Here is a 17328-nt window from a genome sequence, read left to right on the forward strand (position 1 = left end):
TTAGGACTGTAGGTCTGTCTCATCTGCCCCAACCTTCTTGTCCCCGCTCAGGTGGATCGCATGTCCTTTCCATGTGGCTGCTCCCGGGATGGCTGTGGGAACATGGCAGGGCGCATTGAATTTAATCCAATCCGGGTTCGGACTCATTACCTCCACACCATTATGAAGCTGGAGCTGGAGAGCAAGCGGCAGGTGAGCCGCCCAGCAGCCCCAGATGAGGAGCCCTCCCCCACTGCCAGTTGCAGCCTGACAGGAGCACAGGGCTCTGAGACCCAGGACTTCCAGGAGTTCATTGCTGAGAATGAGACAGCAGTGATGCACCTGCAGAGTGCAGAGGAACTGGAGCGGCTCAAGGCAGAAGAAGATTCCAGCGGCTCTAGTGCCAGCCTGGACTCGAGCATTGAGAGCCTGGGTGTGTGCATCCTGGAGGAGCCCCTGGCTGTCCCCGAAGAGCTGTGCCCAGGCCTTACAGCCCCCATTCTCATCCAGGCTCAGCTGCCCCCAGGCTCCTCTGTCCTGTGTTTTACCGAGAACTCAGACCACCCAACTGCCTCAGCGGTGAACAGCCCATCCTACTTGAACAGTGGGCCCCTGGTCTATTATCAAGTGGAGCAGAGGCCAGTCTTGGGAGTGAAAGGAGAGCCTGGTATAGAAGAAGGCTCAGCCTCTTTCCCAAAGGAGAAGGATCTGAATGTCTTCTCTCTCCCTGTTACCTCACTGGTGGCTTGTAGCTCCACAGACCCAACTGCCCTCTGTAAATCAGAGGTGGGGAAAACACCCACCCTTGAAGCGCTATTGCCCGAAGATTGTAACCCTGAGGAGCCTGAAAATGAAGACTTCCGCCCTTCCTGGTCCCCCTCAAGCCTCCCCTTCCGCACGGACAATGAAGAGGGCTGTGGGGTGGTGAAGACCTCCCAGCAGAAGGAGGATCGGCCCCCTGAAGATTCTTCCTTAGAACTCCCTCTGGCAGTGTGATAGGGGCTAGAGGTCCTGCCTCTTACCCGTTCTCTATTTATTCCCTTATTTTATCTAACACCATTTCAAAACAAAACTGTAGAAGCAGCTGCTGCTCCCATGTTATTTTATTGGGGTCTTTGGGGAATGGGTGGGAAAGGATTGTTTTGAGTATTTTTTAAAAGGGAAACAGTACCAAGGAGACCAGCCCCAGCTTGATCTGGGGATCCTGGGGGCAGAGAAAGCTGCATAGTGCTGAACACTCAGCTTTCTGGGCCACTGGAACAAAGAACTAGGATCTCACAGGAGAAGCTGGGTAACTCAAGCAGCTAGTCTTTCTGTAGGGACCAGAACGTGAGAATTTGAAGAACATGGCAAAGCCCCTTCTCTCCCAAGCCCCAGGCAGAGTACAAGCTCATTTTTCTCGGTGGCTATTCTGATTCCCCATTTTGGTGTGTCATAATACTTCAAACTAGAAAGTCACCTGGTCGAGTCTCAGGAGGAGGGAATGGAAGGATCTCTGCTTCTGTACAAAATCTCCAGAATTTACAAAAATTTAACTTGCCTTCCTTCAATCCCCTATTTGGTAAATAGGTTAATATTTGACATGTTTGGTGTTCTCCGACCTGTTCCCCACACTGGGGATTCCTGGTCTGTAACTTGAATTGTTTCTTCCACATGTTCTTAAGTACTAGAGTTAAACTTGTCTATATGTCTTTTTTTCCCTCCATCTTTTTTCCTTTGGAGAAAAAGAGCTGGATTGGCTGGGGATGTGCTATAAAGAGCCTGAGCCTTCTGTACGTATCTGATACTAGCCTGTCAGGCAGCTTTCGGCTGGGGCTCACCCATCCCACAGGAGGCCTGTGTGGAGCATTAACTGTGGCCAAAGGAGGCAGCGGGAACAGGCTGCTTGCTATTTGGAAAGATGACATATTTGTGCTGTGCTTGTTTTTCCACCCAGGTTTTTCCCTCTTTGTGAGATCTGAGCTTTAGTGGAATGTAGGATGTGGCAATCTTAAGGTCACAACCAGTTTTCGTTCTTTTTTTCCTGTATCTACCCTCATGGTTGTTTTCAACATACCAGGTTAGAGAGTTCTTACACTGTTCAAGTCCAGGAATTGCAAATGTTTATTGGACCCCTCCATCTTGATGATACATAAAAATTGGAAGCCACACCAGTTCTTAAATGCCACATGCAATTCCCAGATTCCAAAGGATTCACGTTCTAATTATAACCTTTGAAGCATATAGAATGGAACTCATTCAGTTTGATTCAGTTCTTACCTCTGTCAGGGGGAATATGGTTCATGTTCATCCTATGTTCTAAGATCTCCTCCATTGAACAGCACTGATTTCCTTTTATTAGCAATCTTTGCCTCTGTTCTAAAATGGAGGCAGTAGGGAGCAAAACTATTCTTCTCAAGCATCCTTTACACCATACATTACTTCTGGTATGGTTTATTAACCACACACACAAAAGAGTGAAAAACTGTTGGGGGGAAGACACTACTACTTATCTTCCTTATAAAGCCTTTTCTGTGGGATATTAAGGCCCTGGTGTCTTACAGAAACTATGTATGTCGCAGAAGCATTTCACCCCTGAAGTCTCTAAACTCGAGCCTGAAAGGATTTGTATTTAATACACATACATTGTTTAGTTCATTCTGCCTCTCCTATTTGTTCCAGTGTTTGCTTGGTTTTAGTTTGGAGGGGAACTTAAGTACATAAATCCTTATCTCTCCCCATCCCCTAGCCTCACGAAACAGAGTTGAGAGTCTTAAGTACCTGAGATCTCAAAGCTATCCAGAACTGAACTAGACTCCCCTACCTTAGACTAGTACCCACAAACACAGGACTGAAGCTTAATTGGGAATTTGGCTTTATGGAGAAAAGAATCTTTTTCAAAGTTTGTGTCAGAAGGGGAGGGTGAGGTCTGCACACTGCCTTTGCAGGAAGGCTCTAGCTTAATCTAGGAAGTAGATTCCAGCTGCACGATGAGGAACACATTAGCTTTTGGGATCAAACCAGGAATATGAATCTGTAATTATTAAGCTCATTGCCAACCCATAAGATAACTGATGTTTCTGAAAACCTGTAGTTTCTTAATCTACGTCCATCCCCTTCATTAACTCTACAGTTGTGATTCACACTGATCCCAAACTTTTGAGTGCTAAATATTAACATTTAGCATTAACTGTCTTGTCAAGCAAAAGGCCTTCTCTACAACCTAGTCCATCTCACTTCTGGTGCTACCTGAGTTGGACAGAATTCTAGCTCATGGTTGCTAGGAAAGCTAGGCCTCTGATCACAGAAGCAGACAGCTTCAGCCCCAGTCTAGGCCTAGATAAATGACTTCTCACCACAACTCTTACTATTTTCCAATTTCCTTTCTCACATACTGTACACAGGTAGTATTTTCAATGTGAATCCAAAGCTTGTCTGGTTCTCTGAAAATAATTTTTTCCCCTTAGGTTCTTTACATTGTGATAATGCTGTATTTAAAGAGAATATTTAAATGTAATATTAAAGAAATATTCAAAGAATGGTGTGTTACTCTTTGTCTCGGCAGGCCACAATTCAGTTACTTGTTAGAAAAAGGATGCTTCTCCAGCTTCGTTATAAAACTAATTAGGTCAGTTAGGAATTAATGTTAACAATAGAAACATTTTGTGATGGAAAAATAGAATATTCTCTTTGGACTACCAAGAGCTGGATTGGTCATATGCCCTTGTGTACCTGTTCAGCTGAAGCAGGCCTTGCTTGTGTCTGTTGGAGCTTTGCCCTGTCCCTACTCTGGGCTCCCATTTTCTCATTCCATTAACTATATGAAATTCTCTTTTCCTTGTTATCATCTTAAAGTGTCCAGCAAGGAGATCAACTTCAAATCAGTTTCGGCAAAACTTCCATCCCATCAGAAGGTTCTATTCCAACCAATTAAATCCCCACTTGTTAGGTTATGTCAGTCTTGTAAAAGGAGACTCAGCAAAATGATTAGAGTATGCATAAGTCATTTCCATCAACAGGTTTCAAGCAGTCTTTACTTGGGTTTAAAAACAGTGCTTCATGCATTTACAGTACGTTATTACAGAACTATAAGTCACTGATGCACACCCAAAAGCTAAACCCAACTTACTAACTCGATGCAGACCTCTCCTGATCTCCCCAGGCTGGGCAGTAATTAGTACCTTACAGGTGTGATCCATGGCCCAAAGAAGGCAACCACTGTCAGTTACGGTTGGATTGCTGCATCACAGTGGAGGCAAGAAGCGCTGAAGATCCCAGCCCGGAAAAGACAATGGAGAGTGAAGGCTAGAAACATTGAGGAAGGGGTCAAGAATCACTTGTACTTCCTGTTATCTTTTCCAACAGAATATTCCTGCAAGTTACCCATCAAAAAAAAGTCAAGGTGTTCAAAGGGTTTGAAAACCAAGTGGTTAGCCCGTGCCAGTGAGGGGGACAAAAAACAAAACAGCTGGATTTTTGGTCATATCAGAAAGGACGGAGGGAAACACTGAAGTACATGCATGGACACGAGTGCTGTGGCCAAAGAAGTGCTGTTCTCGCCAGCCACAAATTCTCTACCAGCAACAACAAAAACCCACAGATGTAATTAACATGGAAGTGGATCAGTCCTTAGCCAAATAAAGATTCCCACTTGGGGCAAAAGCGGATTTCCTAGGACATGAACTGAACATATCACAGTAAAAGCCCAGTAAAGGCTGCTGCCAGTTCCAGCTATTAGTAATTACGAGGGGGACGGGATGACACACCTCACGTGGGCCACCTCTGGCAAGAGGGTTTGTTTCAGTTCTAGCTGTGAAGGGAATGTCTGCAGTTCCCACGTGTGCCATGCTGTGAAGCCCATGGCCCCTGCTCCTCTCTCTCCCTCCCACACACTTAACAGTGCACACAGACATCGCTGGCAAGTGCTGTTTGTTCCTGCACTGCTGTACTATGCGACTGCAGGACAACGCCATCCGCTCCATGGTTCACTCAGCGCCTTGTCCCAAGGTAGTTGGTGGAGAGCAGGACCACGTTGTGCAGCAAGAGAGACAGCTCAGTTTCTGAAAACACCACAGTGTTAGTGGTTTGGCTTGGGAACACTCTGCCTTATAACTGCCTTGTTATATACGGCTTGAGCCTGGAGGCAGGAAGCCAAGTACAGGGAGGGGTGGAATGAAGAAGCTGTTTTTCTCAAAGTTCCCCTTCTTTGTTTCAGCCCCTGCACGCATGCCTTCCTTTCCTTCTACTATATATTTGTATCACCTCATCCTCTATTTCTCATGTGACTGCAGTAGAAAATTCAGAGATGGTAATAGTACTAAATACCAGTCACCTTGGGATTGTTCTAGTAGAAGTTGCTGCTCTACGGACATTTTTCAGCTTCAAGATTAGTAGGCCTACCCTAACATCCAAAGGCCCAGACCCCATCAAGACCTAGCCTAAACAAGGAGCCAATAAGCCTAATACATACCCTCATATGCTTTGTGTTTGGTCAGTAGACTGTTTTTGTTTTGAGTTTGAATGCCTTTAGACCAGTACTTCTCAACAGGGACAATCCTGCCTCTCTCCTCCCCACCCCCAGGACATTTGGCAATGTCTGGAGACATTTTTGGTTGTGACAGCTGCGGGTGAAGGGGTGCTACTGGCATCTAGTGGAGAGAGGCTAGGGATACTGCTATAATAAATACCTGTAAGAACAGGATACGCCGGGCATGGTGGCTCACGCCAGTAATCCCAACACTTTGGGAGGCCGAGGCCAGCGGATCACCTGAGGTCAGGAGTTTGAGACTAGCCTGACCAACATGGAGAAACCCAGTCTCTACTAAAAAAAAATACGAAAGGCCGGGCGCGGTGGCTCAAGCCTGTAATCCCAGCACTTTGGGAGGCCAAGACGGGGTCAGGAGATCGAGACTATCCTGGCTAACATGGTGAAACCCCATCTCTACTAAAAAATACAAAAAAACTAGCCGGGCAAGGTGGCGGGTGCCTGTAGTCCCAGCTACTCGGGAGGCTGAGGCAGGAGAATGGTGTGAACCCGGGAGGCAGAGCTTGCAGTGAGCTGAGATCCGGCCACTGCACTCCAGCCTGGGCGACAGAGCAAGACTCTGTCTCAAAAAAAAAAAAAAAAAAACAAAATTAGCCGGGCGTGGTGATGCATGCCTGTAATCCCAGCTACTCGGGAGGTTGAGACAGGAGAATCACTTGAACCCAGGAGGCGGAGGTTACAGTGAGCTGAGATCACACCATTGCACTCCAGCCTGGGCAACAAGAGTAAAACTCTGTCTCAAAAAAAAAAAAAAAAGCACAGGATATCCCCCCACAAGAAAGTGCCAAGGTTGGAAAATTGATTCACACTAGCATGAATTCACTCTTATGTTCCCACATCCCCACTACTCCCTCGTCTTATGGCCTACTTCATTACCTGCCGGGCATGCAGCAGCCATGTGAGTTTGTGCCCTTTCAATCAGTATGTCTCACAGTACTCCATAATTAACTTCAAAATGACCTCAAAATTATAAAAGTGGCTTAGATTTTACTGGTATAACCACAGAAATGTGTTTTACCTTTCAGGCTGCAGGAAATCTGCAGCCATTCTCCCAGCCAAGTTCGACACCTATCTTCACCAATATGTGTAGAATTCAAGCCACGGAGATAACAAGCCTATACCGCTCAGAAGAGAAATGGTCCTTAATAATCAGAGTGATTATGCCAAGGAAATGGAAATCCACAAACAATCCTAAATCTCCTTTAAATAAATTACAATCTCACCGGGCGCGGTGGCTCATGCCTGTAATCCCAGCACTTTGGGAGGCCGAGGTAGGCAGATCACAAGGTCAGGAGCTTGAGACCAGCCTGGCCAATATGGTGAAACCCCATCTCTACTAAAAAATACAAAAATTAGCCAGGCGTGGTGGTGCGCACGTGTAGTCCAGCTACTTGGGAGGCTGAGGCAGGAGAATCACTGCAACCTGGGAGGCGGAGGCTGCAGTGAGCCAAGATCATGCCACTGCACTCCAGCCTGGGCAACAGAGCGAGACTCTGTCTCAAAAAAAAAAAAAAAAAAAAGTTACAATCTTATTCCCACAAGAAGCCTTTCCTCATGGCAATTTGAAAACTAGTGATGGACAAGATGACAAGCAAAGAGTCCTATATAATCTAAAATAGTAGGTCTAAACTGCAGTATCCTTGCTTTCTGAAGTGCTAGAAGAAATACAAACCAAAATTACTGTGGGCAACTCCTTCCACCTAGCTAAGTTTATTGAGAAAAAAGACACAGAAATGAGATAAGAAGCTGGGTGCAGTGCCTCATGCCTGTAATCCCAACACTTTGAATGGCTAAGGCAGGAGGATCACTTGAGCCCAGGAGTTCAAGACCAGCCTGGGCAACACAGTGAGACCCTGTCTCTACAAAAATAAAAAATAATTTTATTTTTTTGGGGGGTTTTCTTTGAGACAGAGTCTCACTCTGTCACCCAGTGCGATCTTGGCTCACTGCAATCCACCTCCTGGGTTCAAACAATTCTCATGTCTCAGCCTCCCAAGTAGCTGGGATTACAGGCATGTGCCACCATTCCTGACTAATTAAAAAGTAATTTTTAAAAAGGTCGGGCACAGTGGTTCACGGCTGTATTCCCAGCACTTTGGGAGGCCAAGATGGGAGGATCGCTTAAGGCTAGGAGTTCAAGACCAGCTTGGTCAACACAGTGAGACCCCATCTCTACTGAAAAATAAATAAACAGGTTGGGTGCAGTAGCTCGTATCTGTAGTCTCAGCACTTTGGATGGATGGATCACTTGAGGCCAGGGGTTTAAGACCAGTCTGGCAAACATGGTGAAACCATCTCTACTAAAAATACAAAAAAATTGCTGGGCGTGGTGGCACACACCTGTAATCCAGCTACTTCGGAGGCTGAAGTGGGAGGATCACTTGAACCGGGAGGCAGAGGTTGCAGTGAGCCAAGACTGTGCCACTGTACTCTATCTAGCCTGGACAACAGAATGAGACCTTGTCTCAAAATAAATAAATAAATAAATAAATAAATAAATAAATAAAATAAATCACAAATAGATAAATGAAGTGAGAGAATAAGAAGTTGGGTTCCGGCCGGGTGCGGTGGCTCAAGCCTATAATCCCAGCACTTTGGGAGGCCGAGACGGGCGGATCACGAGGTCAGGAGATCGAGACCATCCTGGCTAACACGGTGAAACCCCGTCTCTACTAAAATACAAAAAACTAGCCGGGCGAGGTAGTGGGCGCCTGTAGTCCCAGCTACTCGGGAGGCTGAGGCAGGAGAATGGTGTGAACCCAGGAGGCGGAGCTTGCAGTGAGCTGAGATCCGGCCACTGCACTCCAGCCCGGGCGACAGAGCAAGACTCCGTCTCAAAAAAAAAAAAAAAAAAGAAGTTGGGTTCCACGTAACAAACAAGACAAGGAGCCCCTGTAAATCTCTGGCCTGCTGTAGGCTCGAAAGCACACCAAGGGTTGAGGGTTGATGTTGCAATCAAGCTCTTACCGATTTTACTTCCTGAGCAGTCAGCTGGCCAATCCCCAGCTTTGCCAAAGCCTTGTCCAGTTGGTGAATCACAGTTGTACGAGTCTTCAAACGATGTCTCAACAAGGGAGGAGGCAGGTAAGATGTGAGAAGCATGGCCCGGCTCAAGGCTTTCTGTAACACAACCACATAGGAGGGGAAAGGCAAATAGTATGAGCTCAAGCAAACATCTGAAACATGGTGATGCTATGGAAAAGAGAAGCCCTCAAAGTGCTCACCACGTGCAAAGCCTGGAGTTGGTTCACGCCCAGAGGATGGTTAGAGAAACACTCTCTCAAAGCCAAGATATCATGTATTGCTGGGTGGGTACCACGCTGTATCTTGGAAGAGGTAAGAGATTGGTAGATGTTAGGAAAGTCCTAACTACCCCTCTCACCTAGTTTTAGTGCACACTGAATCTAACAAGATTCCACATTTGTAGGAAGGGTTAACTGCAGGAATACCTTGGTGCACAGATCTGTCAGATGCCACTGGAGTCCTGCATCAGAAATGAGAGGGATGACCTTTTCTAAATAACTAATAATTTCTGGGTGGGATTGCTTCCGGAAAGCATGATAGATATCTAAGAAATCAGTTTGTTGTTTTGGGGTCCAGAAATGCCTGATCAGTAGTTGCCTGGGAAACAGGTACCTGAAAGGAGAAAGAATCACAAACTCACTTGCTGAAACTGGCTTCTTTCAGAGGAAGCCAAAGAAAGCATTTGGTAGACATGAATACTAGGAAAAAGAGATGAAGACATTCTTTCCCTACCTCAGTGTTTTCTTTTTTAATTTTTTTTTTTTAAGAGACAGGGTTCCCTGTCACCCAGGCTAGAGTGCAGTGGCATGATCACAGCTCACTGCAGACTCAACCTCCTAGGCTCAAGCAATCGTCCCACCACAGCCTACTGAGTAGCTGGGACCACAGGCACAGGCCACCATGCCCGACTAAGTTCCTAGTTTTTTTGCAGAGATGAGGTCTTGCTATATTGCCCAGGGTGGTCTCGAACTCCTAGCCTCAAGCAATCTTCCTGCCTCAGTCTCCCAAAATGCCGGGATTACTGGTGAGAGCCACCACAGTCAGTTCTTTTCTTAAGTGATTCTCAGACCAAAGTTTATAAGATACAATGAAGCACAATTTCAAGCAACATTACTGAAATGTGATGTGAAAGGAAGGACTAGCAGAATAGCCTGCCATGCAGCAATCAGACATAATGACTCCTTTTGAACTAACACATGTGAAGAGCATACTTTGGACAGAGTTGCAGACTGACCTGGACACTATACGTGATGTTGACAATCTAACTATAGCACAGTCCTTATGTGGACACAGTATGTAAAAGGCAATCGATCTGTTGTTGTTGTTTTGAGACAGTCTCGCTCTGTCACCCAAGCTGGACTGCAGTGGTGCAATCTCGGCTCACTGCAACCTCTGCCTCCTGGGTTCAAGCGATTCTACTGCCTCAGCCTCCCGAGTAGCTGGGATTACAAGCGTGTGCCACCACGCCCAGCTAATATTTTGTATTTTTAGTAGAGACGGGGTTTCACTGTGTTAGCCAGGAAGGTCTCAATCTCCTGACCTCATTATCTGCTCGCCTCAGCCTCCCAAAGTACTGGGATTACAGGCGTGCACTTGGCCACGATTTGTTTTTTAATTCATTTATCTACATGTTTGGTGGTTTTAAAACATGACCTCAATTTCTCTGGCACTCATCTTATGGAGAGCTGAGGTCTACATCCTCCCCTTTTTTCATTCTAGGTGACTGATTCAATCAATAGGACAGAGCAGCAGTGAGTCTATGTGACCTTCAAGACAAGGTTATAAAAGTCATATAGATTCTTACTGACTAGCACCCCTCACTCTTGGAGCCCTGAGCTCCCAAGTTAGAAGTCCCACTATCCTGAGACTGCCATACTGAAGAAGCCACATCTGGGCACTTTGGTTGACAGTTCAACCAGAACTGGCTAATGCAGCCATCCCTGCCAGGGCACCAGACATAAGAGTGATCTTGGACCTTCCAGACTAGTCCATTCAGCAACTAAATATCACTAAGGGACCTCTGTCAACCCTACAGAGAAGAGAGAATCAACCGCCCACCTGAGCACTGCCCTAATTCTGGACGTACAAAATCATGAAAATGATTTATACTATTGTTTTATGCTATTAAGCTTTGAGGTTATTTGTTATACAGCAATAGATAATGAATGACATGCAAGATCACAGTTTAGAAATGTCATTTTTGGATATGAATAAAAATATGTTATCAGAATACAAAATATACTTTTTTTCCTAAAGAAATTAGTCTAAAAGTGCTCTCTCTCGGGGATTGAGTTGTTGCCTCTAGGGATGATGGAGAAGGTCACTATCTTATTTCACATGACTCAGGGCAGCTAAGAGATAGGGAGAGTCTAGGCCACCTACACTTCTAGATGTGATGTGTTCCAGTAACCAAGGCCTTTCTAAGTGGCTTTTATGAACCTTGGAATAATGAGAAGATTGGAGCAGAAGTTTGATAACCTCTACCTAGCTTCTGTAATGAAAAGTTCTGTTTAAAGTAATTATTAATTTTAAAAAATTGATACATCTTCAAGATGTTGGGGAGATGGAAGTCTGTACTCACATTAGCAAGAAGACCAGGTAGTTGGCAAAAGGTGGAATGGAAATAATACCTAGGAAAAGACACTTGGTGACGTCTTGGCGGAACTAAGCAGAAATAAACACAGATGCAGTTTTAACCCAAATAAGTTAATACAATAGACAATCCCTCCACCCCACTGTACAGTAAACTTCTATTACAGCCCAGAAAAAGGACCAAATTTATTTCTTTTTCTTTTTGAGACGGAGTCTTGCTCTGTCACCCAGGCTGGAGGGCAGTGGTGTGATCCCAGCTCACTGCAACCTCTGCCTCCTGGTTCAAGTGATCCTCCTGTCTCAGTCAGCCGAGTAGCTGGGATTATAGGCATGAGCACCACTCCAGGCTAACTTTTGTATTTTTAGTCGAGACAGCATTTCACCACGTTGGACAAGTTGGTATCAATCTCCTGACCTCCAGCGATCTGTCCGCCTTGGCCTCCCAAAGTGCTAGGATGACAGGCACGAGTCACTGCATGTGGTCCCCAACTTTATTTCTATTTACTTCTGGATAGTTAGTTCCTTGAGGACAAAACCTCTGACTTATCTATTTTTGTATCCCAAATAATGTCTAGTACAGAGCCTGACATTATACCAAATCCTTCAGTGAACTCTTCCTGATCTGCGGAATGGGTCCTAGATTTTTACTCTCAGCTTCAAAATGACCCATCAAGTCACCACCAAATACTACTTTCATGCTGCCCTTTGGATCCTTGCAGACCTTTTTTTTTTTTTTTTTTTGAGATGAAGTTTTGCTCTTATCACCCAGGCTGGAGTACAGTGGCGCGATCTCTGCTCACTGCAACCTCTGCCTCCCAGGTTCAAGCAATTCTTCTGCCTCAGCCTCCTGAGTTGCTGGGCCTACAGACGCCCGCCACCATGACCAGCTAATTTTTGTATTTTTAGTACAGACGGGGTTTCACCATGTTGGCCAGGCTGGTCTCAAACACCTGACCTCAGGTGATCTGCCCACCTCAGTCTCTCAAAATGCTGTGATTACAGGCATGAGCCACCATGCCTGACTGCCCTTGAGGACTTTTTTTTTTTTTTGAGACAGAGTCTTGCCCTGTCGCCCAGCCTGGAGTGCAATGGTGTGATCTTGGCTCACTGCAATCTCCGCCTTCAAGGTTCAAACAATTCTCCTGCCTCAGCCTCCAGAGTAGCTGGGATTACAGGTGCCTGCCACCACACCCAGCTAATTTTTGTACTTTTAGTAGAGACGGGGTTTCACCATGTTGGCCAGGCTGGTCTTGAACTCCCGACCTCGTGATCTGCCCGCCTCAGCCTCCCAAAGTGCTGGGATTACAGGCGTTAGCCACCGCACCTGGCCCCCTTGCAGACTTTTTTATGTTCAGAAACTAATTAGATTTTAGTGTTTACAACTTTCATTCAGAAAGTGTGCCAGAAATTCTGTGGAGCTCTTGCTATGGAGGGCTACAACTCTGGATGAACCCAATTCTTTTTTTTTTTTTTTTTTTTTTTTTTTTTGAGGCGGAGTCTCGCTCTGTCGCCCGTACTGGGGTGCAGTGGCCAGATCTCAGCTCACTGCAAGCTCCGCCTCCTGGGTTTACGCCATTCTCCTGCCTCAGCCTCCCGAGTAGCTGGGACTACAGGCGCCCGCCACCTCGCCCGGCTAGTTTTTGTATTTTTAGTAGAGACGGGGTTTCACCGTGTTAGCCAGGATGGTCTCGATCTCCTGACCTCGTGATCCGCCCGTCTCGGCCTCCCAAAGTGCTGGGATTACAGGCTTGAGCCACCGCGCCCGGCCTGAACCCAATTCTTACAAATGATCTGATACCTCATTCAGTTCAATATTTTGTTCTCATGGCAAAGGGTAAAAGCTTGATCAGTGGTGAACAACAAATGAAAGAAAAAACCTTGAGATCTTGATTAAATATAATTACCTCACCATGACCTTCTGGGTATCTGCCCCTGGCCCATACCTGTCTCAAATGCTCCATCTCCCGGTATGGAAGTTGATGAAACTTTATATTGTGCTTCCACATATTTGTCTTTATTCTTCTAGCCTTTTTGGCATCAGCCCATAACATCTGCAATCCTGCCTCATTAAAGCAGAGGACAGAGTATGATGTTATCCCAGTTTAAATCTTAACCACAGCTTCCTAGTCCATGTTCAATCACATGCAAACACTCTCGCCCCTCCCCAACAATACTCAAAGCTTTAAACTAGATAACTTGAAACTCTTGAGGTCAACCCGAATCTCTTTTCTCAACCTTTTCTCCCCTAGCACATCGCCTCTCTTCTAGCTAAGTTTGGCTTCTATAATCTGCTATGGGATGGTCTCCCTCTTCTGTTTCATTGGTCACTCCTTTTGAAAAATTAAGCTCCCTAACTTCAAAAGGTCTTGCTAAATTAACCCTACGTATTCCCCAGCCACCTTTCTGGAACTTTTTTTTTCTTTTTTTTTTTGAGATGGAATCTCAACTCTGTTGCCCAGGCTGGAGTGCAGTGGTGCGATTTTGGCTCACTGCAACCTCCACCTCCCAGGTTTATGCAATTCTCTTGCCTCAGCTTAAGTAGTTGGGATTACAGGTGTGTGCCACCACACCTGGCTAATTTTTGCATTTTTAGTAGAGATGGGGTTTCACCATGTGGACAGGCTGGTCTCGAACTCCTGACCTCAAGCAATCCACCTACCTTGGCCTCCCAAAGTGCAGGGATTACAGGTGTGAGTCACTGCGCCCGGCCTGGAACAGCTTTTTTTTTTTTTTTTTTTTTTTGAGATGGAGTCTTGCTCTGTCACCCAGGCTGGAGTACAGTGGTGCAATCTCGGCTCACTGCAACCTCCACCTCCTGAGTTCAAGTAATTCTCCTGCCTCTGTCTCCCGAGTAGCAGGGATTATAGGTGCCCGTCACCATACCTGGCTAATTTTTGTATTTTTAGTAGAGACAGGGTTTCACCATGTTGGCCAGGATGGTCTCAAACTCCTGACCTCATGATCTGCCTGCCTTGGCCTCCCAAAGTGCTGGGATTACAGGCGTGAGCCACCGTGCCCGGCCTGGAACACTTTTAAAAGTAGTTTAGTTCAATATATTTTTATGATTACATTTTAAATCTTCATTCTATGAAAATTCTTGCATCAATTTTTTTTTCTTTGAGACGAAGTTTCGCTCTTGTTGCCCAGGCTGGAGTGCAATGGCACGATCTCGGTTCACGGCAACCTCTGCCTCCTGGGTTCAAGTGATTCTCCTGCCTCAGCCTCCCTAATAGCTGGGATTACAGGCATGTGCCACCACGCCCGGCTAATTTTGTATTTTTAGTAGAGACAGGGTTTCTCCACGTTGGTCAAGCTGGTCTCAAACTCCCGACCTCAGGTGATCTGCCCGCCTCGGCCTCCCAACGTGCTGGGATTACAGGCATGAGCCACCGCGCCCGGCCTCTTGCATCTATTTTTTAAAAGCTTTCAAATTTATCAATGATTTACATGTCATTATATGATGTATCGATTGTCCTCAAAATAATACATAAGGCAAGCATATAAACGAAGATTAGCAGCCATGAGTTATGATAATGAAGTGAGGTGAATACATGGAAGTTCGTTACACTATTCTCTCTACCTTTGTGTATGTTTAAAAATTTCCATAATAGTTGGCTGGGCGCGGTGGCTCACGCCTGTAATCCCAGCACTTCAGGAGGCCAAGGCAGGCGGATCACGCAGTCAGGAGTTTGAGACCAGCCTGGCCAATATGATGAAACCCCGTCTCTACTAAAAATACAAAAATTAGCCAGGTGTGGTGGCAGGTGCCTGTATTCCCAGCTACTTGGGAGGCTGAAGCAGGAGAATTGCTTGAACCTGGGAGGCAAGGTTGCAGTGAACTGAGATCGTGCCATTGCACTCCAGCCTGGGTGACAGGGTGAGACTCTCAAAAAAAAAAAAATAATAATAATAATAAAAGGTTTAAAAACAAACACAAATGCTTTCATCCCTTTTTCTCATTTGATCCTATTTATCTACACAAGAACAGAAAAAGCAGCCAATTTTATCTCTACTTTACAGATTAAGGATAAGTAATTTTTCAAGTCCATGAAGCTAGTAGTAATTATGATAATGTTCAGATTTGGCAATGTAGTTTATTATAGTGTTATGATAAAAGCATAGAGCATACTATAGGTTTGGTGCAAAAGCAATTGTGTTTTTTGCCACTGAAAGACAAAAGCCTCAATTATTTTGCACCAACCTATAATATTGATACCTAACATTTAGATGAAAATAACCTAACATTTATTTGGCACTTACTAGGGATCAGGACCTATTCTACATACTTTACATGTATCAATTTTTAAAATCATCACAACCATGTGATAAATAGGTAGGTTCCATGACTCCCATTTTACACATAAGAAAACCGAGGAGAGATTAATTAATTAGTCCAATCACACAGTGATGAACGGGGATTTGAATCAGGCAATCTGGCTCCAGAGTAGACACTTGACACGATACATATCATCTCCTAGTAACTAAGGATCTCTGATTTGAACCAAAACATTTAGAAACCAAGTATTATGAAGTGCTACTGCCACTACAACATACTACCTAATATAGATTCGTAACAAGGGTTAGACCTCATTTTCCTATGGGTAAGTCAACTGATAAATCACAGGGCAGGTCTGTACAGCCACAGATCCCTGCCCTGTGCAGGACAAAAATTTTTTACTATAGCCAGGTGTGTGGTTAAGAAAGTACAAGAACATACCTATGTTCTCCCTCCCTCATGTTGCTGTCATAAGTTGTTTCTCATAACATCTTTCTAGAAACATTTTCAAGAAGTGCTAATTTATAAGAATTAGCTTAAGGCGCAGTCATTTATGAAATATAAGATATCTCGGCTCACATCCCCATAGCAGAACCTGCAAATGATCTTATTTATGCTAACTCTTTGACCCTGCCCAAGAGCTGATTCAGGAATTTCTATGTAGTTTCGTTTTTACCTTTCATGAAGATTGTGTACAGGACATAGAAGCGGGGGAAATGACGACCCAAGAAACGATGATATTTCCCATTAATCGCTTTTGTCTTGGTTACCACGTAAGACATCAAGTTCTTCACATCTGCCTTTGGAGAAAGGTGAAGCTTTGAAGACCTACAAGGAAGATCAAAGAGACTATCTGGGAACCAGTCCTAGAAGCTCCCTCACGCCTTGAGTCCCTAATGTAAAGCAGGAGTCTCGGAGAATGTATCCCAAGCTTAACACTTCTGAAATCCAAGGAAGGTCTTGGGGTCAAGAAGAGATAGGCATTCAGACTGTGAAACACAAATCAGGCAAAGGCCAGGCAGGAAAGGAACTCAGGGCATGACTCTGGAGAGAATGCAATGCCTGTGGGACAATTTGAACTGCAGGCTAAGTCAGAGAGAGGTGGAATCAAGATAGTAGAGGTAAAACCTGAGCCGAAAAAGTGAGGCTGAAAGATGAGCTCAGAACACGCGAGGAGAGCAGACAACATGGGGCACTGAGAGTAGAGAGGGTCAGGAAGCCAGGTCACTAGTGGGGGTTGGAGTTTGAATCCTGAGCAGAAGAATAAAAATTCCAGGGCCAAGGCGTGGAACTCTGAGAATTGAGAGACAGAATGCAAGCAAGGTTGAGACACTGAAAGAACCTGAACGTCAAAAATGCTTTTCTTGCTACAGGACCCTCACCGAGGGGCCCCCCAAGCCAGGCCAGAGCGACCAAGTTGCAGCCTCCGGGTGAAAAAATGTCCAGGGGTGACTACCGAGCCCCACACAGCCGACCGAGCCCAGCACACCCTGGAGAGCGCCATCTTCACAGCAAGAGAGGCGAGAGAAAAGAGGTTGTCTTTGGGTCAAAGGTAACTGTACGCCGCATTCGTTCAAAGACGCATGCGTCTTTTCTGAGCGCTGATTGGTAGTCATAGCCTGCTTGGCTTCAGCACAAGCCAGGAAAGGGAAGTACTCAAAGACTAAGTGCGGAAGGAGGGTCAGGATTGGACACAGCAGTACTTCCCGGTTTAAAGGCGCCGGAAACAGGGTGTCCCAGAGGGAGAGAGTTCTTATGCCACTGGTGTGGGTTTGCGATGCGGAGGATACGGAGGATACCCTCTCCTTCAAGGGCCCAGTGACCCTCCACGATTCCCTAGGGCCTCAGGGCTTCCCAGCGCCGCCCTTGTCTTCTGCCTAGACCCGGGGCGTCTGTGCCTCGACTGTTAGGTACCAGATTTCAGTTTCCCAGT

General features: G+C 45.6%; 2 protein-coding genes across 14 annotated transcripts in view; one reads left to right on the plus strand and one right to left on the minus strand.

Annotated features, from left to right (window-relative positions):
- CSRNP2 (cysteine and serine rich nuclear protein 2) overlaps positions 1-3494 on the plus strand; it is a 23978-nt gene extending 20484 nt beyond the window's left edge. For all 4 annotated transcript variants that reach the window (XM_010385327.2, XM_010385325.2, XM_030938560.1 and 1 more), the window contains one exon: positions 52-3494. In XM_010385327.2, the coding sequence (XP_010383629.1) occupies positions 52-975 (924 nt within the window). In that variant the 3' untranslated portion in view covers positions 976-3494. The remainder of the gene's footprint in view (positions 1-51) is intronic.
- The window catches only part of LETMD1 (LETM1 domain containing 1), a 22131-nt gene extending 5174 nt beyond the window's left edge, over positions 1-16957 (minus strand). Inside the window, exons 1-9 of one of the 10 annotated variants that reach the window (XM_010385328.2) lie at positions 16778-16957; positions 16072-16223; positions 13063-13178; positions 11109-11191; positions 8953-9139; positions 8728-8829; positions 8471-8623; positions 6522-6618; positions 3962-5018 (exon numbers count right to left, since the gene is read on the minus strand). In XM_010385328.2, coding sequence (XP_010383630.1) covers positions 4948-5018; positions 6522-6618; positions 8471-8623; positions 8728-8829; positions 8953-9139; positions 11109-11191; positions 13063-13178; positions 16072-16223; positions 16778-16899 — 1083 coding nt within the window. In that variant the 5' untranslated portion in view covers positions 16900-16957 and the 3' untranslated portion in view covers positions 3962-4947. Of the gene's footprint in view, positions 1-3961; positions 5019-6521; positions 6619-8470; positions 8624-8727; positions 8830-8952; positions 9140-11108; positions 11192-13062; positions 13179-16071; positions 16224-16737 lie in introns of those variants that run through there. The other 9 variants (XM_030938564.1, XM_010385329.2, XM_010385330.2 and 6 more) reach the window with 9 other exon arrangements.
- Positions 16958-17328: the final 371 nt, after the last annotated feature.

This window comes from Rhinopithecus roxellana, chromosome 10, assembly GCF_007565055.1.
Source record: "Rhinopithecus roxellana isolate Shanxi Qingling chromosome 10, ASM756505v1, whole genome shotgun sequence".
Taxonomy (NCBI): Eukaryota; Metazoa; Chordata; class Mammalia; order Primates; family Cercopithecidae; genus Rhinopithecus; species Rhinopithecus roxellana.